General features: G+C 46.3%; 1 protein-coding gene across 1 annotated transcript in view; it reads right to left on the minus strand.

Moving 5' to 3' along the window:
• Positions 1–9,685: 9,685 nt before the first annotated feature.
• Positions 9,686–24,636, minus strand: part of pgap3 (post-GPI attachment to proteins phospholipase 3) — a 43,779-nt gene continuing 28,828 nt past the window's right edge. The window contains exons 6-8 of the mRNA XM_084323610.1: positions 18,858–18,994; positions 14,087–14,291; positions 9,686–10,482 (exon numbers count right to left, since the gene is read on the minus strand). Of these exons, the coding sequence (XP_084179736.1) occupies positions 10,416–10,482; positions 14,087–14,291; positions 18,858–18,994 (409 nt within the window). The 3' untranslated portion in view covers positions 9,686–10,415. The remainder of the gene's footprint in view (positions 10,483–14,086; positions 14,292–18,857; positions 18,995–24,636) is intronic.

Consider the following 24,636-nt stretch of genomic DNA (forward strand, 5'->3'; position numbering starts at 1 on the left):
ACCAGGAGCCGTAGGAAGAATCAACCCATTCATCCCAACCCCTCAACCCCCCCCCCCCCCCCCCCCCTTTCCCTGCCCCTGCAGAGGGTCAGGGTCCAACCTACTAGAGAGCCATCAGGGAGCAGCACAACGCTGCCCACTAAGACAGCCAGGGCTAGGGATGTCCCGATCGCATTATTTTGCTCCCGATCTGATCCCGATCATGTGATTTTGAGTATCTGCCGATACCGATTTTTTCCCAATTCAATCTTTCGGCAATACATTAAGAAAAAAGAAAAGAAAAAAATGCAATCAAGTTGACCCTTAACACTTTGGACGCCAACAACGAGTATACTCGTTATTGCCCGCCATGCGTTGTGCGCCAACAACGAGGGAACTCGTTTTTGGGATCAATATTTCATTTTTTCGCCATGGCATTCATAATTTATCCAGCCTCCCTCCGGGACGCAGCTGGACCCTGTTCTGATATTGCAACGCCTCAATACAGCCGCCTGGTGGATCTCGGGCGAGTTACACTCCACGCCAAACCGGAAGTGGCGCTCGTGCATCAGGGAAATTCAACGTGCATCAACGTATCAACCAGGGTTTCCGTTAGAAAAAATTGTTGCCGGTCTCCGTGACCTGCAAGATTTCAATCTACCGGACAAATGAGATTAATTCCGGTCATAGTTTATTGAGCTTTAAAACAATTTATAGGCAGACTATATAAAGAATGTCATCCTCAAGGCATGTAGATTTATAATATTATTATTTAAAACTAGGCTACTTTTGCGTATACAGTCATTAATATATTCCAAATAAAATAAGTCCCTCGATACTCCGTGCTGCTGCTGACTTGAAATAAAATAGACCGCGTATGTGGGCAGTCGGTCCGACACTAAACAGCAGTCTGTTATAATCACATTTTTATGAGCTAACGAATTCCGTTATATTGGACATTTGTATTAATTATATCAAGCGAAGAACTGAGAAATTTTGCAGAGAGAGACGGCAACGTTATCGTGGCCGGGTTTGCGTGATGTATTTCTCCACCTCCCAACGACTTGGTGCTGGTCATAATGTCCGGTGAAAACAACTCCCTCCAAGCACAACTTGATCACCCGAACCGTACCAAAACAGGCCAAAATTAAATAGCCCATGCGACGAACGATTCATTACATTCGTTTCATCGTTGCTCCACCAAGCAGCCGGTCCAACAATGAAAGCTGTTATCAGCGCGAGCCGGCAGCAGTTAGTTTGCAAGAAGCATCCAGCTGCAGACCCGCAGAGCAGCTTTCCAGGTCTGGGGACCGCACTGTGCCAGCAAAGCTGGTGGGTTCTGTGGGTCTGCAGCTGCATGCCTTCCGCAAATCCAGCAGCAAGCTCTCGCTGAGCGAAGCAACGACAACAAACGCAATGATTGTTTCATTCATCGCATAGGCCACCCAACTCCAGCCCATCCAAATACAATTCAAATAATCAAACTGTGCCCAGAGGGAACTATTTTCACCGGACACTATGACCGGAGAGATTAAATATGTCGGACTTCAACAGATTTTGCCGGCCAAATACCGGTAATTACCGGCTAACGGAAACGCTGGTATCAACCCATACTAAATAAAGCCGTTACTGACGATCAAGGAATTATAAACGACCCCCCCCCCTTTCCTTCACGCATGATGAAGCATAATGTATACCGATCATATACATTTGATTTTTTTAATATAGCGTGTATAGGAAAGAAACGCCAATCGATAATCCGATGCGTCGGGGCCTATAACTCGCGTTTTAGGAATTACTGCAGAAAACCTTAAAAACATACTTATATTCACGACGGTATTAACACAACAATGTATGAATGAAAAAATATAACATTCCCACATTCGGAACGATAGATACCCGATGTTGAATGGGCCATAGTAATGTCGATATAGCTATAATATTTAAAAAGTTATAGCCCTGCAAAGAAGGTAAACATCTCCATAGGCTTACAGCGGTGGCAGACTGGGCCCAATGATGGGTACAATGCATGGCGGCCAATGTGTTAACTCATTGGCTGCCAGCTATTAGCCTTATCCTGTGGTAGCTACTGCCACGCTGTAAACAATGGGAGTTAGTCACCTTGTTTGTAGAGCTAAATTAATCTATATTCTATATTATAGCCATGGATACAATACTATAGTCATTTGACATTGAGTTTCTTCCGGTCTTCTTCTTCTTTTTCTTTCGGCTTTTCCCGTCAGGGGTCGCCACAGCGGATCATCCGTTTCCATCTGTTTCTGTCATCTGCGTCGTCCTCCATCACTCCCGCTGCCTGCATGTCCTCCTTCACTGTGTCCATAAACCTCCTCTTGGGCCTTCCCCTCCTCCTCTTTCCTGGCAGCTCCATCTCCAGCATCCTCCTCCCGATGTACCCCACCTCCCTCATCCGCACATGTCCAAACCATCTCAGTCTTGCTTCTCTCACTTTCTGCCCGAACTGCTCAACATGGGCCGTTCCTCTGATGTAGACAGTTTAGAGTTTCTTCCGGTCAAGATGCAAAAAAGAGATAATTTTTCTATCCATACGTTCCCGTGGTATACCGTGGTGAATATAAGTATGGTTTTAGAGCGGTCTAGGGTAATTCATGAAATGCTTAGTTATGGCAGTATACGTCGATTCCATTGTACACGTTGCCATGTCTTGCCTGTATGCGCTATTATCCCGAAATCAAGTCTAGATCATAGCTATTATGTTCCATCATGAACGCATGAAAGGGGGGGGGGGGGGGTCGTTTCTGATTATTTGATTGTCAGTAACGGCATTCGCATTGAACACTGAAAACGGTTATCAGCCCGATCGCTATGAAAGCATTGCAGGATCAAGCTAAAATGTATGTTAAATCACCCTTACCTGTGGCCGGGAGTAATCCAAAAAGAATATTCCAATTGTTTGATCGCCATCTGGTATATCCAATGTCCATTTGCTCGACGGCATAGTTCACCACAACATATGGATCAGAGATATTTGACGCGCTTCAATGTAACCGGCAGAACCGTTCGTCTTGCCCGACAATCAAATAACGTATATATACGTGGTTGGCGTTCAACGGTTGTCGAACAAACACGTATATAATCATTGTCGGCGTCCAATGAGTTAAGGTTGTTTTTTTATTTAACAGTATCCAACTATCCATTATAACATGGATATGGCTTTTTTAACAGTATATCCATTATATCCAACATGGATATAATATAGCTTATTCTTTTCACTTATTGCAGCATTGGATCAAAATTCAAAATAAAAATAAAGCTCATCAGTGGTGCACCACAAAATAACCATGTAAACTAAAACAAATGATGTACAGAATAGTTCAATAACAAAGGTAGTGCAGTAACAGTTACAGAGGTATAGCTTGACTAGCTTCACAAGTTCAGTTACATTCAGTCATAAATAATAAAATAAAATATAAAATTGGCTATGAACTAGTCTAGTTAAAAAAAAATATATATATTAATAGGCGGCTGGGTGGCGCAGCGGACATTGCACTCGTCACCAACGCAAGAGAGACCGGGTTTAAATCCGGCTGTCGGCGTTGCCTCCGGCTTGGGCCGGCCGTCATACTAACTCAATTGGCAATTGGTAGTCTGGTCGTTGTGAACAGCGACTCCTACAGGTCGGTTGGGGCGCCTGCACAGCAAAGTCAGGAAAATGGCGGGGGCAGTGTGAGCCTCCTACACGTTACTCCTCGCCAAATGTCCGCGCTGGCAGGTGAAAAGATGTGACAGGCTGCCTCCACATGTATCGGAGGGGACATGTGATGCAAGGCTTCTATCCTCCCTACAACCGGCCAGTGGGGGGCATATGCAAGCAACGATCAGGACAGGGGAGGGAGAATTGGCACGAGAGGTAAATTGGGATGGGGAGAAAAATCACAGAAAAAGGAAGAAAAAAAAGTAGATACATTAAAAGAAAAAATCAATCTCCTGAAAATCACGTGATCGGCCCCGATCTCCGATCACGTGATTGGATCGGGACATCCCTAGCCAGGGGCACATGGTCCCACTAAGACAGCCATGGACCACTAAGCATGGTCCCACTAAGACGTCTTAGTTCTCGGTTCAACTTAATAAACGTTCAGATTCAGATTCACATTTCTCTTATTGCCTATATTTATTGTAACGTATAATACAACCGATAAGAGCATACAGACCCTCATCTGCACCTTTGTTTACACCGTTTATTTTTCTCATATTTTTATATTCAGATCTAAATTGTATTGCCTATGATGTCTTTCTACTATTACCCTGCCTTTGAAAACATCATGTATTTATTTGACAGATCATCCCTGTTGGAAACAAAAAGGTGAAAAAATGCCATGGTTAGGTTTTGTCTTGCAGGAAATCGTGTGGAACACAGGGTCTTGGTGTGGAACACAGAGGTGTTGAGTTATGATAATGGCCTGAGAGGCTACATTTATTTAGTAATTTAGCTGACGGCGCTTCTATCCAAAGCGACTTACAAGTTCTGTACGAGTCATCAGGAAGGGCACAACTCTATCAGCTGAGTAACAATGTTCATCAAAGTGTTGAGTGCTACAGTGTAGGTTAGTATATTAGGACAAGTGCATGACAGTAAGGTTAGAATTTCTTTTCTTTTTCATTTCAGATAATGGTTGAAGAAGTGCGTCTTTAGTCGATGGCGAAAGATTGGACGGGTTTCGGCTGTCCTAACTGGGGTGGGCACTTTCGTTCCACCATTGTGGGGCAAGGACCGAGAATAGGCGACTTCTCCTGGCTTGATGATCCTCCCGGAGCTTGGATAGGAGTGGGTCTGAGGCGGCGAGAAGATGCAGAGCGTAGGGGTCTTGAGGGTGTGTAGTTAGAAGATGCAGAGTGTAGGGGTCTTGAGGGTGTGTAGTTAGAAGATGCAGAGTGTAGGGGTCTTGAGGGTGTGTAGTTAGAAGATGCAGAGCGTAGGGGTCTTGAGGGTGTGTAGTTAGAAGATGCAGAGCGTAGGGGTCTTGAGGGTGTGTAGTTAGAAGATGCAGAGCGTAGGGGTCTTGAGGGTGTGTAGTTAAGAGACCATTGACCGGAGGTAGGCGGGAGCGGTTCCCTTTGCTGCACGGTATGCCAGGCTGCGGCTCTACAGACAAGCAGACAGGCCTACTGTAGGGACAAGCCTGGGGCCCTGGTTTATGATGCACTATATTTTAACTACAGCCATTTGGTGCTTAATCCATAAAGTAATACGTACATATTAATACAACTCTGTACATACATCTGATTAGCACTATTACTCAGTAGTACTCATTTATATATATTCTATATCCAGTTTAATCACCTGTACATTGTTGTTGCACTTTACGGTTACATCTGCACTCTTGGTTGTACTGTACTTGTGCTGTATGATGACAATACATTTGTAATTCTAATCTAATCTGGCAGAGTTTGATATGACCTGGTAGCTGAAAGACTTCCTTTCCTTGTGTGAACACTAGGGGTGGGAATCACCAGTTTCATCATGATACGATACGATATAGATTCTTTGGACAACGATACGATATTTGCCGATATCACAAAGTCTCTCACGATACAATACGATACGATTAGATTCAGGTGCCTGCGATCGATATGAGATGATATCATATGCCCATTTAACACGATCAGTAACATTTAGATCAACAAAAAAAAGGTAATGAAAATATTATTTGACATTTGTATTTTTGAGCTCTTCCAGACATTTAAAGGAAAATCAATCTATTGTTTTTAATACAAATAGACCTCCTGTTCACTGTAAAGTGCCACGTTTTTATATATTGAGCTTTAAACTTTAAGCTACATTTTTTGGAACTCAAAACTCACAACCTCCCTCTCCCAAACCGTTCCTACAACAATTTGTTGATGTTGCATGATCATGTATAGGCCTAAATTTATTATGTATTATATTGTTTATGTTTAAATAACATTTAAACATCAAACTCCTCTGACCTCATCTGGTCTTTCCAAAGACGCGCGCACACACACAGAAAGGGAGAATGCTATGCTGTAACATCTACACACACGGAGCTACTGCTGTTGTTCTTGGGCGGATATGAGACTCGCCACAGGATTTTCAAAATAAGAGTATCGATATGAATCGATCTTATTACATCGCATCGATCCGATTGACCAAACTTGATATGCATGACCTTGGTGGGCTCTAGGTCAACTCCTGAAAAGGGGGTCAATGTCAGACCTTGCAATCAAAAGTTAGGGGCGCACTGAAATTATGGCAAGGGTTATTAGCCCCCTAACTTTTGATTGCAAAGTCTGACATTGACCCCCTTTTCAGGAGTTGACCTAGAGCCCACCAAGGTCATGCATATCAAGTTTGGTCAATGTCAGACCTTGCAATACACTGTAAGGCACTGTAAGGCTACTGTCCTGCCTCACTTCCAGTGATGAAGCTAAGCTATGCTAACGGAGCATCTATTCCCAAAGCTAAAATGCACGCACAGAGACAAAAAAGGTATGCATCTTCTTGTCTAACTCCAGGGAAGATGTTAAATAAGCTAATTTCCCAAAATAGTGGAGTTATCCTTTAAAGCTTTGTCAAATACAACTCTATGATGCTGCTCAGAGCAGCAGACAGGGGGCGGTAGAGGTGAGGTGCTCAGAGCAGCAGACAGGGGGCAGTAGGGAGGTGAGGTGCTCAGAGCAGCAGACAGGGGGCGGTAGAGAGAGGTGCTCAGAGCAGCAGACAGGGGGTGGTAGAGAGGTGATGTGCTCAGAGTAGCAGACAGGGGGCAGTAGAGAGAGGTGATGTGCTCAGAGTAGCAGACAGGGGGCGGTAGAGAGGTGATGAAGACAGGGGGCGGTAGAGAGGTGATGTGCTCAGAGTAGCTGACAGGGGGCGGTAGAGAGAGGTGCTCAGAGCAGCAGACAGGGGGTGGTAGAGAGTAGGCCAAGATGTCAGAACGGAACATTTCATATATATATATATTATTTTACAGTATCAGAGTTTTGTCTTTTGTCCAAACAAAAAAGGGGATTATTGTCAATTACTTAAGAAAATCATATACACTCGTTATATTTCACTCAGATACAACATTGGGAGGGACTTCAAGTCATTGGATGAATTCATTATTTCCCTTTTTTGCACAGCAGAAATTCTGGGGATCGGAATGAAGTGAGATTTTGTCACTAGGCAGAAATATAACCTGCTGGACACATTTCAGGTTTAAGACGACAGAACCCAACATGAATGTCTCAGTGAGGTTTAATACGACAGAACCCAACATGAATGTCTCAGTGAGGTTTAATACGACAGAACCGAACATGAATGTCTCAGTGAGGTTTAATACGACAGAACCCAACATGAATGTCTCAGTGAGGTTTAATGACAGAACCCAACATGAATGTCTCAGTGAGGTTTAATACGACAGAACCGAACATGAATGTCTCAGTGAGGTTTAATACGACAGAACCCAACATGAATGTCTCAGTGAGGTTTAATATGACAGAACCCAACATGAATGTCTGAGGTTTAAGACAGAACCCAACATGAATGTCAACAGGCTGTAAACATTAACGCATGCAGGAAAGAAGGCAAACCAAGAGATTGTCCTCGACTGAAGAAGAAATTCATATAGTAAACTAATAGCCATAGGGAATCTGTGGATTAATCAAGTCTTAGTTAATCAATACATCTGTCAAAACTTTGCTTCCCACATTGTTGTCCTTCTGCAGTCATGCAGAACCTCCAGTGCTTATATAAACAAAAGAAAACACACATGAGTATTATTGTAATGCCAGAGATATATGCCTATTAATTATTAACAGTATTAATACATAATAAAATAACTAATCTTGAAAATAAAACCTCAGCCAAGACCTAATATTTCAGAGCCGTGTCCATTGTTTTGTAGTATGACAAGCCACCATTTTTTAAATCCTTTACCCCCCCCCCCCCAGACATATCACTACCTCTCTATAGCTGTCTTTGCTCATCATGACCATCCCTACCCCCTCAGGCTCTCAGCAAAAAGCTAAATTTACCCGCGGTCGACCAGATTTTAACACAGCAACTTCCCCCCTCCCCCCCACACACACACACACACACACGGCTCTGACACAGCAGGAGACCCGCAATGGGATAGAGTACAAACTCTCTCTCTCTCTCTCTCTCTCTCCCTCACACACTCATACAAGTCCAGTCAGTTGGGGATGGATGGTCATCGCAAAAACAACACAACCTTGAGTTGAGGCATCACACACACACATACTCGCCATTGCTCACATTCTCACACGGGACAACAAAGGCATGGACAGCGCTTCGAATGGACACGCGTGCGCGCACACACACACACACACACAGACACGCATGCCCGTAAAGTGCGCAAATGTGGCGACTCACCGGAAAGGAACGGCGTGTTTGAAGACATTATCACGCGGTATTATGAGGTCAAGCTTTTAGCGTTTCATTTTTGGCCGACTCTGGGGTCGATCAGGGAAGCAAATCTGACATTTGGACGAGTAAGAAACTAATAAAATGATCCGTGTAAACAAAAGGAAAAGTGGACAAGGCCGGTCATTATGTAAGGCAGGAGGGAGAGATGGGACGTTCTCGTGATGGGCAGGTGGTCATGTACAGTTTGTGGATCTGCATAGTGACTTCATGGTTGAGTGGATACAGTCACAATCACACACACACACACAGCATCTCAGCCATTCATTCACACTGAACCCTGGCATACCTGGTTTATATCTCCTACCCCTCCTAGCTTACACTTTAATACCTTTAATATCGCATCTCCCATTCCCCTTACAATCAAAAAGGCAATCTGGGTGAATGAGAACACGGCTTCCATTATACAGACAGGTGGTCCCAAACCTGGTCGGACGTCAAAATTAAATTAAATAACCACAAAAAGCACACAGTGATCAACGGCAACAAGATGGAAGGCAACGGGGTGAAGAAAACAAAACAAGGCAACTGATAAAACGATGAAAATATAAATCTGATGTGACAGCAAGTAGAGTACAAAAAAGAAGAGAAAAGAAATAATAACAAAAAAGGCGGCAATGGAAATAGCAAAAGATGCAAAAAAAAATTATAAAAAGGTGAGAATGTGAGACAACAAAAAGGAACCACAGTCAGCGAGAACGGCCTCCGAACACAAGCGCCTTCCCCCGCTCTCTGGAACAGTCTGCTGGCAACACCCCCCCACCCCACACAGGGGAGCTCTCGATCTGCCAGGTCTGCACCACGAACCTCTGACACATGCTGGAGCACAAGCCAGAGAGAGAGAGAGAGAGAGAGGATTCCCGTGGCAAGGAGAATGGCCTGTGGCTCCCTCTACCAGCTGCCACTGTGTACTGCATGGGGTTTGGTGTAAAAGTCTGTGTCTTGTGACTTAGCACCGCCCCCCCTGAGACCTTCCACCAGGTGTACCAGGCTGGTGAGTTGAGGACCTTCCACCAGGTGTACCAAGCTGGTGAGAGACCTTCCACCAGGTGCACCAGGCTGGTTAATGGAGAGACCTTCCACCAGGTGCACCAGGCTGAGTGGAGAGACCTTCCACCAGGTGCACCAGGCCGACTGGAGAGACCTTCCACCAGGTGCACCAGGCCGAGTGGAGAGACCTTCCACCAGGTGCACCAGGCAGAATGGAGAGACCTTCCACCAGGTGCACCAGGCAGAGTGGAGAGACCTTCCACCAGGTGCACCAGGCAGAGTGGAGAGACCTTCCACCAGGTGCACCAGGCAGAGTGGAGAGACCTTCCACCAGGTGCACCAGGCAGAGTGGAGAGACCTTCCACCAGGTGCACCAGGCAGAGTGGAGAGACCTTCCACCAGGTGCACCAGGCAGAGTGGAGAGACCTTCCACCAGGTGCACCAGGCCGGTGAGTGGAGAGACCTGGAGGCTCAAGAGGAAACCGAGAGCCATTTCAAAAGCAGCATCAGAGAGTTCTAGAGGACGTGTGCTCGTGGACGCGGTCGGGAGAGAGTTTGTGCAAACGGCGCGGGTTCTGCTGCAGTTCTGCTGCAGTTCTGCTGCGGTTCTGTACGGCGCTCCACGTCCTTTTGTCCGGCGTTTCCACGGCGACAAATGGCAAAAAGGATGGATAGCTCGACGAATGGAAACGAAGTCAATACAAGGCAAAGTTCAGTGAATGCAAACTCAATCATAAACCACCATAAACCTCATTTGAAAAAGGAAAAAATAAACCATAGAGATAATGCCCCCCAACCAACTCCAAAAAATTATAATCTGTTGAAAAATTTACAAACAAAAAAAAACATGGGGAGAAAAGAAAATGTAAACAATGTCTACTTCGATGGAATTCATAGTTGTACATGTGTCGCGCTGGTCGCCGAGGAGACCGAGCCCCCCCCTCAGTCATGATGTCCGGCCGCCCTGATTGGAGAGGCGTGCGGGGGGGAGGCGTGACGATGAGGCGATAAGCTCCTCCTACTCCAGTTTGACTCCTACTTGCTTCTCCGTGGTGAGGAGGTGGAGACTGTCGTCTATCAAGAAGCTGAGGGGGGAGGAGAGGAGGAAAGGAGGATCAGACGGTTGCTGCAATCACTTCATAATAATAAAAACATGGCTCAATAAGATTGAATAGTCTTAAAAAGTAATACACTTTATTTGTATAGCACCTTCCATGAAAGAATTGCAGCTCAAAGTGCTTCACAGCAATAAAAAGACAAGGCATAAAATGAGCACAAAATTGGCACAAAATTAGAACAAAATGTACACACAAAAAAAGACGTAAAATAAGTATAAAATAGACAGCAGCGAAATAGACAGTCAAGGTAAGACAGAATTAAATCACATAGTTTTTCATATTCAGATCTTAATAGGCCTCTTTGTTTACGGTTTGATCCCCGATACAAATCCTTTTAACTTTAGCGATTTATGATCACAGGGACACGAACCCACAGTATCCTTTCAGCTTTAGCTTTTGTGATTCATGATATGTGAATATGAAGTAATTTCCAATTACCCCCAAAAAGAAAGAGAAGACGTCTTAAAGGGATAGTTGTGATTTTTGGAAGTCTAGCCGTATTTTCTACTTGCCAACGATGATGTTCCTCACACTAGCTGTGGGTCCAAACTGACCTTCTACTCTGTGCACCAGTGTTGCCAGATGGGAAATTATCAATTATCGTCCCAGATGCTTAACATTATCAGTTTCTTTTTGACTAATCGCAAATTTATCTGGGCGACAGTGGCTCGGGAGGTAGAGCGGTCGTCTGGTAATCAGAAGGTTAGGGTTAGACAGTGGCTCGGGAGGTAGAGCGGTCGTCTGGTAATCAGAAGGTTGGGGTTAGACAGTGTCTCAGGAGGTAGAGTGGTCGTCTGGTAATCAGAAGGTTGGGGTTAGACAGTGTCTCAGGAGGTAGAGCAGGTCGTCTGGTAATCAGAAGGTTAGGGTTAGACAGTGGCTCGGGAGGTAGAGCGGTCGTCTGGTAATCAGAAGGTTGGGTTTAGACAGTGGCTCGGGAGGTAGAGCGGTCGTCTGGTAATCAGAAGGTTAGGGTTAGACAGTGTCTCGGGAGGTAGAGCGGTCGTCTGGTAATCAGAAGGTTAGGGTTAGACAGTGGTTCAGGAGCTGTCAAACTAGATGTTGCAGATCAAATAAGATCTAGCGATAGCGTGTGGGGCGGCGTGGCTCAGGGGTAGAGCGGGTCGTCCAATGATCGAAGGGTTGGTGGTTCGAATCCCGCTCAAGCCCATGTCCATCCCACTGCCGTTGTGTCCTTGGGCAAGACACTTAACCTACTTGCCTCGTATGAATGTGTATGCATGTGAATGAATGTTGGTGGTGGTCGGAGGGGCCGTAGGCGATGATTATTCGCCACGCTTCCGTGAGTCGGCCTCAGGGCAGCTCTGGCTGCAATTGTAGCTTACCACCACCGGTATGACTGTGTATGAACGAATAATGGACTCTGTAAGCGCTCTGGGGTCACTGGGGTGTCATGAAGAGCGCTATATAAATCCAATCCATTATTATTATTATTAAGCGTAACCGTTAAAAAAAAAGTGTCATCAGAATCATATTTTAGGTTCAACTTTAGGTAGAAAAGAGAAGTTTTACGAACGAGCAGTCATCTTTTGTACACAAACATTTTATCGAGATGATGCACATTAGAAACTACGGTGATTGTGGCTGCAATTATGGGAGGGTTCTTGTCATCAGCTGAACTGCAGAAAAGGCACAATGCACATTTTTAACATGTTTGTTTGTTTTGTTTTATTAGGATCCCCATTAGCTGTCAAATGAATGGCCGCTAGTCTTCCCGTCCTCAGTGTTGAGACAACCCCTCGTTCTGTAGAAACAATGCAGGAAAAGGTCTTTTTTTAAACACCCAGATGTAAAGGAGAGTTTCCTGACTTTCCCGTTTCCCCGACTACAAACACAACACGACGCTGCGGTCCAGACGGTCTCAGGTCGGAGGTCAAGGACAACCCAGGAAAACGCCTGCTTGTTTACAGACGGGGGACTTTCACACATCAGGGTTCCCACAGACATTGCAAAATTTTATTCAAGGACTTTTAAGTACTTTTCCAAGCACTATTTTTTCATTTTAAAAGGGCATTTAAAAGGATACAATTCACTTTTAAATGCCGTTTTCTTTTTATAGGAAAAATCCAATATTTATGACTTAAAACCAATTTCCGAGAATTAGTTACACTTTAAATAAAAATTAAAAAGATTCTTGATTCATCATGGATGAACAAAACTTTCAATGCGAATGGTTGATTTGAATTTCAAGGACTATTTAAGCACCTTGTTAAAAAATGTTGTTTTCAAGGAATTCCAGGCCTTGACTTTTTTTGTAAAAGAATCAAGCACTTTAACACTTTGAGTGCCAGCCACGAGAAATCTCGTTAATTCATGCCATGCGTTGAGTGCCAGGAACGAGAAATCTCGTTATTTAATCGTTATTATGGGAGGGTTCTTGTCATCAGCTGAACTGCAGAAAAGGCACAATGCACATTTTTAACATGTTTGTTTGTTTTGTTTTATTAGGATCCCCATTAGCTGTCAAATGAATGGCCGCTAGTCTTCCCGTCCTGTTGTTTATTGGATTCTATTATATGTTGTACTACTGTATTGCACATCGTTGCGGGCAAGACCACCCGCATTTCATTGTATACTTGTATGCCGTGACAAATAAAACTCTTGACTTGACTTGACTCTTTTTATTATTATTATTTATTACCATTCATTTTTCATCAATCTAGCCTCACGTTACCACTGGGACACAGTTTGAACAGGGAAAATACCGCCCCCTATCGTCTGCCGGATGGTAATGCACCCTTTGGATTGGATTGAATGAAAACGCATGGGGAAAAGAAAGTCCGGAATCCACATTTTACTTGTCAGGCATGTAATCAGAGCCGATTGCAGTCTTCGCCGACCCTCAGAACAGCGTGGAATTGATGTTTCCAGTACCCAGCGTTGGATCAATAAACACGATCGATATTTGGAATGGCGATCAGGACTTGGAATAATCTTTTTGGAAAACATCCGATTTGAGGTAAGGAATCTATTTGACCAGTCTTGGGATAATCAGAGCTCTTTTCACCTATATCTCAGCGTGTCCCATATGTGTGTGTGTGGCTGTGCTGATCAGGAAATAAGATAATCGATTTTTCAGCCCGCTTCTCTAGCGTGTATAAGTACAAATATACTATCGATAATCTAGCGTTTATTTTGAAAACGATTCATAAATAGGCAGAAAAATTACAGTGTTTTGTGTATTCCAGTAAAGCGCGATTCCTGCAGACTTTTTTTTTCTGGACGTTTCAAAAAAGTTTTTCATGGTATAAAACGGAAATGTAACAATTAAAAAACAATCCGTTTCGACAATGTTGACTGCAAACAAGTCATTGATAAGCGACAGGGCGTATTAGACACATAGGCATAATTTAAGATATAGTTTATGCGTTCGCAAATGTGCTCGCCCTCCCATTGACTACAGCGCTGGCACTCAAGCGCTATTTCTGGCGCCCCCTGCTGGCACTCAAAGTGTTAAGCACTTCAAGGACCTTGTGTGAACCCTGACACATTTAACGCAGCAGTGGGACTAGAAAACAGAAGAGAGGGACGAGGGGGGGGGGGTACCGACCTGTAGAACAGGAAGTGCACGGGGATGGTGCTGAGGTGCCAGACGGCGTGGGCGTCCAGGACCCAGAGCAGCGGGGGGAAGTCCAGGAGCTCCAGCAGCGCCAGGCCGTGCAGCAGCACCACCACCAGGCCACACTTCCACCAGTACGGCAGCGTGCCGCGGTTCTGCCAGCACCAGCACAGCCACCAGAGCAGGTTCACCAGACCTGGGGGAGAGAGAGACCAGAGAGTTACTGTCCTGCAGCCACCAGAGCAGGTTCACCAGACCTGGGGGAGAGAGACCAGAGAGTTACTGTTCTGCAGCCACCAGAGCAGGTTCACCAGACCTGGGGGAGAGAGACCAGAGAGTTACTGTCCTGCAGCCACCAGAGCAGGTTCACCAGACCTGGGGGAGAGAGACCAGAGAGTTACTGTCCTGCAGCCACTAGAGCAGGTTCACCAGACCTGGGGGAGAGAGACCAGAGAGTTACTGTTCTGCAGCCACCAGAGCAGGTTCACCAGACCTGGGGGAGAGAGACCAGAGAGTTACTGTTCTGCAGCCACCAGAGCAGGTTCACCAGACCTGGGGGAGAGAGACCAGAGAGTTACTGTCCTGCAGCCACCAGCACAGCCACCAGAGCAGGTTCACCAAGCCTGGGGGAGAGAGACCAGAGAGTTACTGTCCTGCAGCCACCAGCACAGCCACCAGAGCAGGTTCACCAGACCTGGGGGAGAGAGACCAGAGAGTTACTGTCCTGCAGCCACCAGCACAGCCACCAGAGCAGGTTCACCAGACCTGGGGGAGAGAGACCAGAGAGTTACTGTTCTGCAGCCACCAGAGCAGGTTCACCAGGCCTGAGAGGGGGGGGGGGGGGGGGGGGGGTACGAGACCAGATTATTGTCCCCTGAGGTGAAACTGTATGGTTGCATAACTACATGGCAATAAAAGTGATAGAAATGTAGGTCAGTATGTAAATACCTACAATATGTCCTGCAGAGTCAGACACACCCTGATACAAGGGCTCTACACTAACATTTTCCCCAAGGAGCACATGTGCTCCTAAATGAAAAAATGTAGGAGTACACAAAGAAATTTAGGAGCACAGTGAAAAATGTTCAAGTAACACAGAGTTTTAACAAACTATTTATTACATACATATTATACTGTGCGTGCGTGCGTGTGCATACTAAGGGACAAACATCTGTGCAATAGCACATACCACCAAAATCATACCGTGACGTGCGTATTTAGGAATGGCAGGGATGCAAAGCATGTTAGACCATTGGACCTGTTGCTTGCAGAGTTTTCTCGCACACTGTGTGCTCCTAAATGATTTTTCCGGTTTGCACAAATCTATTTTTAGGGGCAAATGCGAGTGAAATGCTCGCACTGTAGAGCACTGTACAAGAGTGCTCTGATACAAGTAAGTCGAAGCATAAAGAATCAGAAAGGTAGGAGGAATAGAAGGAATTTCATTTGGTCGCTTTTGGTGCAACATTAACACATTCGGGGCCATTGGGATGAGTCTAATTAATGTCAAGAGGGCCTGGCATAAGAGGGCCTGGTAAACAAACGTGGGGCTGTTTGTACAGCTAAATCTATACTTTATAGTATTGCTATCTGTCCATTCTCATTGTCAATTGAGTCCATAAACCGTCCCTTCAAAATGGCTTAAAGAAAAAAAAATCATCAATAGGTTCTCATTTTATAGCGCTGTGAATATAAGAGTTATAGGGGATTTGGTCTAGTATATTTTCTGGAAGCCGAGATACAGGGCTAATAGCTAATAACGTTAAATCCAATGACATTTCGGTTATAGATACGCTCCAGTTAAAACTCAAACTGCATATGATCGGTACGATCCTCACGCATGTATGCATGAAAGGGGGGGCGGGGGACGTCGTTTCTGATTATCGATTACTGTAACTGAGGGGTACAATTCCCTGACTGTATTACTAGATATGATACTTACTACCACTACCTTTGTACTTAATATTCGGCCACCCAGTACACGGCATAAATATATTATCATGAACACTCTCACGTAGATGAAACGGATCCAACACAAATGTACGAATTAGAAACAGGTCTTTATTTCTACACAGCGATGGTGTGTAGAATAAGCACTTAATCACTTAATTACATTTATGAATTGAAATAGTATGCACTTTTATGGCAAGGAGTATTCGTCGGTATATCAATAGAGAATGTCCAATCTCTGAAGGCGCAGGTGGTAAATATACGACCTGGAATAGTTAAGGAATAACAGCAATGATACTTTAATGATTATACTAGATACACTAGAGGGGGTTAATCCGGTCGCTTGTAAGCCGACAGGAGTAGGAGGGGGGGGGGGTAGAATCCGGCTGCCTCGTCCGGCCAAGGGTATCCCAGGTGAACCCACTGTAGTGCCGTTCAATGCGCCGGCGATCCTTGGACCACAGATGAAAGCAGGTGGACTCTTTGTGGGCCGGCTCTCTCCGGTCCACGGGGGAGAGACGTGAAGCGACCTCGTCTTGCAGAGAGTCTCCTCACCTTGCGTCCTCTCCAGGGGGGGGGGTTCCAACACACGGCAGTGTCGGGGGTCTTTATCCATGGAATAATCAAAGTATCCAAAGCATAATCCGTGCCTGGGAAGGCGGGCTGTCGTCGGTAGAATAATCCGGTATACAGGTCCACTCGCTCGTCGGCTCTGGGGCTCCTCGGGTGCAGCTTCACATAGGGTCAACCACCCTGGGTAAGCAGCCAGTTCTCTGCCCGAAACGATGGGGTACTGACTACGGTAGTATTCTCACCGCACGAAGCACTATATATTAACAGACTATTATTAGCTTAATAGACTACGTCCAACTCGACGATATAGTGCCAAATATGACTATTCAAATATTAATATACACGATGTCTCAATACCGATGGTAGGCGAACTTGGCCTTACTCCCACACGTGGCGTCGCGGGGAGGCTTTACGTCTGTGACTCTATTGGAGGGTAAGAAACTGGACTGAAAAGAAAGTCCTACTTTAGTAGCGCAGTATATATACGCACTATGAACAAATAGTCCCATTAGTGGTGCGGTAGCCAAATTCCTACGCGGAACTAGGACTTGTTCGTACATGTCGAGCGGTAAGTTTGAACTGGGTCTGAGGGGTATGGCAGCCTGGCACCAAGGTCTCGACCAATAGTAGAATGGAGACTATTATGGGATGTTCAGTAGGCTAGAATGGATATTCAATGCATATTGTACAAGGAATATACAAGGGATATCAGGGAATATTAGAGAATATACAAATACAATTAAATATATATATATAAATAAATATATATATTCGGTTTAATCTGGCCCTTCACAACAATTACCAATAACCGCGTTAGCCTCATTAGCCTCATAGCCGAACGCCTGGTTGGCTATCAAAACAAGGCCCGATCGGGATGCACTTTACGTGAAAAAGATCCTACCGTGGTCCGGTGGGATGTCCCCGAGCATTTCCCTGTTATCGATCGCCATCTGGTAGATCGATATGTCCATTGGCTGATGATAAATCCCCTTATTGCATGGTGAAATCTGCGATCCAAAACGTAATCCAAGCTAAATGCTGCACATCTAGAATCCTGCTGAAATCTCCATTGAAAAAAAAAAAAAAGACTGATCCGTTCAGCCACAGGGCACACTGCATTATCGCGATAGCGCCCCTAAGAGGATCTGGCCGGTATTGCACCTTGTCGAATTCATAGAGTAGGGTAAATCTGCAGTGCCGCTCGGCGACCTTGAATAGGTTATTAAAATGGAATAAAAGCAATAACAACTTCCCACGGATTTATCCGTGCCTCTGTCCACAACGCATGGACTCGAAACACGGAGATCTCCGTGCTTGGGCGGGATTATGTTAACGGACAGACAATTAGGTTGAATAAAATAACATGAAATATAAACTAAAATAGAAAATAGAAGCACAATAGAATATAATTATAAAATAAAATAGGTCAGGGCTGTACAATTGTGCACGATGTGGTCAAGTATAGCCTATACACTAATTAGAATAAAAATAACAATACAGTGGGATGGAATATTTAGCAGGGCTGTGCTATTGAGCAGTGATGTGCAAAGATGAGTTTTTTTTTTCTTCTATTTTTCCCCCATCCCAATTTCGCCGTTTCCAATTCTCCCCTCCCCCGTCTTGAACGTTGCTCGCAAATGCCCCCCGCTGGTCGGTTGTAGGGAGGATAGAAGCCTTGCATCACGTGTCCCCTCCGGTACACAAGGAGGCAGCCTGTCGCATCTTTTCACCTGCCAGTGCGGACTCTCATTGGCGAGGTGTAACGTGTGGGAGGCTCACACTACCCCCGCCATTTCCTGTCTCTGCTGTGCAGGCGTCCCCCAACCGACCTGTAGGAGTCGCTGTCCACAACGTCCAGATTACCACCCATCGACTTCCACCCGCTAATTCTGCCAATTGAGCCAGTATGACGGCCGGCCCAAGCCGGATTCGAACCTGGTGTCTCTTGCATTGGTGACGAGCACAATGTCCGCTGCGCCACCCAGCCGCCATAAGTATGAAGAGTTTTGATTGTATATACATACATATACACACACACACACAGAGAAAAAGATCAAACCACTACAGAGTCAGAAAACAAGCCATGTCGTTAACCCTTTCACTACCACACTACAGAAGGTTAACCTGTAGTGTGATAGTAAAGGGTTAACCTTATGTATGGTCGCAGTAAAAGGGTTAACCGTTTGGTAGTGCGGCAGTGAAAGGGTTAACGCGGTGGCTCCAGAAGCGCTGGACGTACCGATGGTGACGTTGGCGGCCATGTTGTAGCCGTAGTCGAAGCTGACGAAGGTGAGGTAGGACACGTGGGCCGTGAAGGTCAGGATCAGCAGCGCCCCCATCAGGCTGGACACCACAGGGCGACGCAGGCCCAGCGTCCTGGAGGAGGGGTGGAGGAGGAGGAGGAGAGGGAGAGGGGAGTCAGTGGAGAGAGGAGTCAGTGGGGAGGAGGAGAGGGAGAGAGGGAGAGGAGAGTCAGTGGAGAGGAGGAGTCAGTGGGGAGGAGGAGAGGAGGAGAGGGAGAGGAGAGTCAGTGGGGAGGAGGAGAGGGAGAGGGAGAGGGGAGTCAGTGGAGAGAGGAGTCAGTGGGGAGGAGGAGAGGGAGAGAGGGAGAGGAGAGTCAGTGGAGAGAGGAGTCAGTGGGGAGGAGGAGAGGGAGAGAGGGAGAGGAGAGTCAGTGGAGAGGAGGAGTCAGTGGGGAGGAGGAGAGGGAGAGAGGGAGAGGAGAGTCAGTGGAGAGGAGAGTCAGTGGAGAGGAGGAGGAGAGTCAGTGGGGAGGAGGAGAGGAGGAGAGGGAGAGGAGAGTCAGTGGAGAGAGGAGTCAGTGGGGAGGAGGAGAGGGAGAGGAGAGTCAGTGGAGAGAGGAGTCAGTGGGGAGGAGGAGAGGGAGAGGAGAGTCAGTGGAGAGAGGAGTCAGTGGGGAGGAGGAGAGGAGGAGAGGGAGAGGAGAGTCAGTGGAGAGAGGAGTCAGTGGGGAGGAGGAGAGGAGGAGAGGGAGAGGAGAGTCAGTGGAGAGGAGGAGGAGAGTCAGTGGAGAGGAGGAGAGAGAGGAGAGTCAGTGGAGAGGAGGAGGAGAGTCAGTGGAGAGGAGGAGGAGGAGAGTCAGTGGAGAGGAGGAGAGAGGAGTCAGTGGAGAGGAGGAGGAGGAGAGTCAGTGGAGAGGAGGAGGAGAGTCAGTGGAGAGGAGGAGAGTCAGTGGAGAGGAGGAGAGTCAGTGGAGAGGAGGAGAGTCAGTGGAGAGGAAGAGAGAGGAGAGTCAGTGAGGAGGAGGAGGAGGAAGAGAGTCAGTGGAGAGGAGGAAGAGAGAGGAGTCAGTGGAGAGGAGGAGAGTCAGTGGAGAGGAGGAGGAGGAAGAGAGTCAGTGGAGAGGAGGAGAGTCAGTGGAGAGGAGGAGAGTCAGTGGAGAGGAGGAGAGTCAGTGGAGAGGAGAGTCAGTGGAGAGGAGAGTCAGTGGAGAGGAGGAGAGTCAGTGGAGAGGAGAGTCAGTGGAGAGGAGGAGAGTCAGTGGAGAGGAGGAGAGTCAGTGGAGAGGAGGAGAGTCAGTGGAGAGGAGAGTCAGTGGAGAGGAGGTGAGTCAGTGGAGAGGAGGAGAGTCAGTGGAGAGGAGGAGAGTCAGTGGAGAGGAGAGTCAGTGGAGAGGAGGTGAGTCAGTGGAGAGGAGAGTCAGTGGAGAGAGGAGAGTCAGTGGAGAGGAGGTGAGTCAGTGGAGAGGAGGAGAGTCAGTGGAGAGGAGAGTCAGTGGAGAGGAGGAGGAGAGAGGAGAGGAGAGTCAGTGGAGAGGAGGGTCAGTGGAGAGGAGGAGGAGAGAGGAGAGGAGAGTCAGTGGAGAGGAGGAGGAAAGTCAGATACTTCGACACGCAGCCAGGAGGAGCTGGAATAAAATGTTCTGCCGTCGACTAAAAACACACTTCTTCAACCAATATCTGAGATGAAGGGGAAAAAACGAAAAATGAACATTTTACTATCATGCACTTTGCCAGTAAATAATCTTCCTAGTCTATCTTACTACCTACAGTACTATACTAATATGTCTCTACTACTATGCACTCAACACTGCAGCACTCAAGTTTCAACACTGTTTGATGAACATTGTTACTCAGCTAAAAGAGTTGTACCCTTCCTGCTGACTTGTCGTACAGAACTTGTAAGTCGCTTTTGATAAAAGCGTTCAGCTAAATTACTAATAAAGACATCAAAAAGGACGTCATATCACATTGAAATAACGGGGGGGGGGGGGGGCAGGTGGCGCACGGAGATTACGTTCGTCACCAACACCGGGAGAGAGCTCCCGGCGTTGCTATCAGCTTGGCTGGCCTCTCACACTGATACAATTGGCTGTATCAGGGGGTGGGAAAGCTGAAGGGTGGGTCCTGGGAGTTGTGGACAGCGACCCCTACAGTTCGGTCGGGGCGCCTGCTCAGCAAGGGTTGGAACTGAGGAGAGATAGTGTGGCCTCCCACACGCTACACTCTCCCCGGTGAGAACCTGCGCGGCCAGGTTGGCCTGCCCCAGGCTGCACATGCGTCGGAGGAAAGCATGCGACAGTCTCCGGTCTCCCGGACCAACAGTAGGGGAAAGTACGCAACAACCAGGAAGGGTGGGATGGGAGAAAAATCGGGAAAAAGGAGGGGAAGAAAGATTAAAAAAAAAAAAAAAAATAGTGTAAAACTAAATACTGTTACACCATCAAAACTAAAATGGCTAAGTGGCGCAGTGGGCAAGGCGCTCGCCACTAATGCAGGAGATGCTGGGTTCGAGCCCAGCTCTCGGCATTGCTACCAGCTTGGCTGGTCGTTCATACTAACGCAATTGGCAGTGTTAGGGGTGGGAAGCTGGTGGGTGGGGATCGGACGTTGTGGACAGCGACTCCTACAGGTCGGTTGGCGCGCCTGCGCAGTAGAATCAGGAAGCAGCGGGGGCGGCATGTCCCTCCCCCGCAGACCCCTGACGCTGAGAGATCGCGCTGTGCAGGTGAAAAGCTGCGACGGCTGCCTCCTCGAGTACCGGAGGGGACACGTGATGTAAGGCTTCGTCCACATTGCAGCCGGCTTGTGGGAGGCATGGCCTAACAGCGTTCGAGACAGGGGAGGGTAGAATTGGACAATACGAAATTGGGATGGGAGAAAAATAGAAAAAAATGGGAGAAAAAGTAGATAGAAAAAAAGAAACTAAAATAAAAATATATTGTGATATTTTGGCCACATGGCTCAGCTCTACGTGAAACAAGGGAGAAAGGACCCTGCTGAACAACATCATCGTTGGTAAACAGGAAATACAAGAAAATCTGAACTATCCCCTTAAAAAAAAAGAAAAAAAAAAAAATCCACTGAAATGCTCTGTTCAGGCTGCATGTCGTGACGTAGCCCTCATCTACATGTCAATAGAGCAGTGATGACTGAGAGCTCAGCAGTAGAATGAACCAGGACAGGTTGTTTCACTATGAAAACAAATAGGTCTGCGCTTAGTGTGGAGGAGAGATACCAGAGAGACCTACAGAGATACCACGACCAGAGAGACCTGCTTAGTGTGGAGATACCACGACCAGAGAGACCTGCTTAGTGTGGAGATACCACGACCAGAGAGACCTGCTTAGTGTGGAGATACCACGACCAGAGAGACCTGCTGACCAGAGAGACCTGCTTAGTGTGGAGATACCACGACCAGAGACCTGCTTAGTGTGGAGATACCACGACCAGAGAGACCTGCTTAGTGTGGAGATACCACGACCAGAGAGACCTGCTTAGTGTGAAGATACCACGACCAGAGAGACCTGCTTAGTGTGGAGATACCACGACCAGAGAGACCTGCTTAGTGTGGAGATACCACGACCAGAGAGACCTGCTTAGTGTGAAGATACCACGACCAGAGAGACCTGCTTAGTGTGGAGATACCACGACCAGAGAGACCTGCTGACCAGAGAGACCTGCTGACCAGAGACCTGCTGACCAGAGAGACCTGCTGACCAGAGAGACCTGCTGACCAGAGACCTGCTGACCAGAGAGACCTGCTTAGTGTGGAGGCCACCACCTGCTCATCAATGAAGTTCCACCTGAGATGATGTTGTCCCGTCAGTGTTTCCTCCATTCAAGCATCATTACTTCACATCAAGATATTAATACAAAATGTTGATATTGTTGATTGGCTCAATGAACACAGACCTCTCAATACCTCATACCCAATTAGCAGGACACAAGGATTCAATGTCCCAGATGACATCACTGGGGGACATATTCAAACTTTGATTGATTGAAACCTTTATTTATACTCGGGTGAGCTCTGAGGTGAGGCCACCTCATTTACAGAACTGCTGAGTGCACAACAAGACAACAAAACAATGTGCAGTGCAATCAGTTAAAACATGAATCATAGAGAAATGAAAATCAGACATTTAAATTCCGTAAGGGAAGGAAGAACTTCCAACTTTAACTTTGACTGAATGTCATTCCACTGGGCCCTCATTCATCAACGTGGACTTTGACCTTGACCTACTTCCACACGTAAGCACGGAATTTAGAACTAGCGCACGCACAGGGAAGTCGGCATTCATCACACGTGCGTAAGCAGGCTCTACGCACACCTGTCATGATGAATCCCACCTTGGCCCTGCGCCGCAGCTCGTGCACGCTTTCACGTATTTGCATACCAAAACCGCCCCGACCAACCAAATATGGTCAGGCCCTCCCCTTCAAATACCATGAGGGAATCCCTGTGCGTGGAATGTTGGAGGATGGCAAAGCGAACGAAAAAGAGAAACTACACAGACACCGAGGTGGAGGTCCTCGTAACGGAGGTGGATAAATAAAAGGCGGATTTGTAAACGGTGATGTCAGATATCAACGGCTCCCTAAGACCATTGCTGCAATTCTGCCTGGACAGCTCAAAATACTAATAAAGACCGTTCGTTGACCACTGTTTGGCGTTGGTTGTGTTGTGTGTCATTATAACCGTGCTGTACAATATGAATGCCTTTATTAGTTGTGTTCGATTGGCTATATGATTTTTAGAGGCATCTATTTTGTTGTCGGCTAATAAAGACCGCGCTGGAATATGACTGCCTTTTCCCGTGTTGTTTGATTAATACCCACGGATTAAAGTTCTCCTCAATTCTATTCCAAATCGCGATGGATCTCCCGTCAATTTTCTACCTGCTGCATGATTTCTAGAGGCATACTACTACAATCTATTTTGATGTCAGTATTGGGTAGCCTATATAAACAATATAATACGAGAGCATATACAAGAACAATGAATCTCACTGCATGTATGATGTATCCTGCCTTTCAATACATGAACTTGAATTCCATCATATAGTCTGTCCACTATCTGCATGGTGTCATTGCAATGCGTTTTCTATTCTTTCTTGTACAGTAAAAAGGGGGAAGAACACTATATTCATATGACTTATTCTGCTTACAGCTTCGAAATTCCACTTGTTTCGTTTAACGTAAAGCCTTTTAAATATAATCAAAACGTTCCCGTGTTTCGGCGGTCTGTGCGCAAAATAATAACGAGTTGAGCTTTATGATTTATGATGAATTGAAAATGGGGGACCCTGATGTAAACAGGACGAAAGTTGGTCTGCATCCCCAATTAACAATTGTATGTACTGAGCTGTACTGTACTGTACCCATTCTGCAATCTGTTAATAAACTTTTCAATCAATCAATCAATCAAGCTACGCGGAGCGCAGTCAGTCAGTAGCATACACCCCGTATATTCCGATAACGCTATATAAACCATGAATGAATGAATGAATGAGAACTTTATTAACAGATTGCAGAATGGGTACAGTACAGTACAGCTCAATACATACAATTGTTAAGGGGATGCAGACCAGAGAAAGACTTTCGTCTTGTTTACATCAGGGTCCCCCATTTTCAATTCATCGTAACATATATGACATGCTGCATTCTGAGAGAAAGATCTATTATTCCAAATGCTATTTATAGGGTTTTGACCATAATTACACTAATATCGCTGTTTCACAATGAACTATGATGAATCACGGGGGTCATACAGAA

This window comes from Notolepis coatsorum (genome assembly GCF_963971535.1).
Source record: "Notolepis coatsorum genome assembly, chromosome: 10".
Taxonomy (NCBI): domain Eukaryota; kingdom Metazoa; phylum Chordata; class Actinopteri; order Aulopiformes; family Paralepididae; genus Notolepis; species Notolepis coatsorum.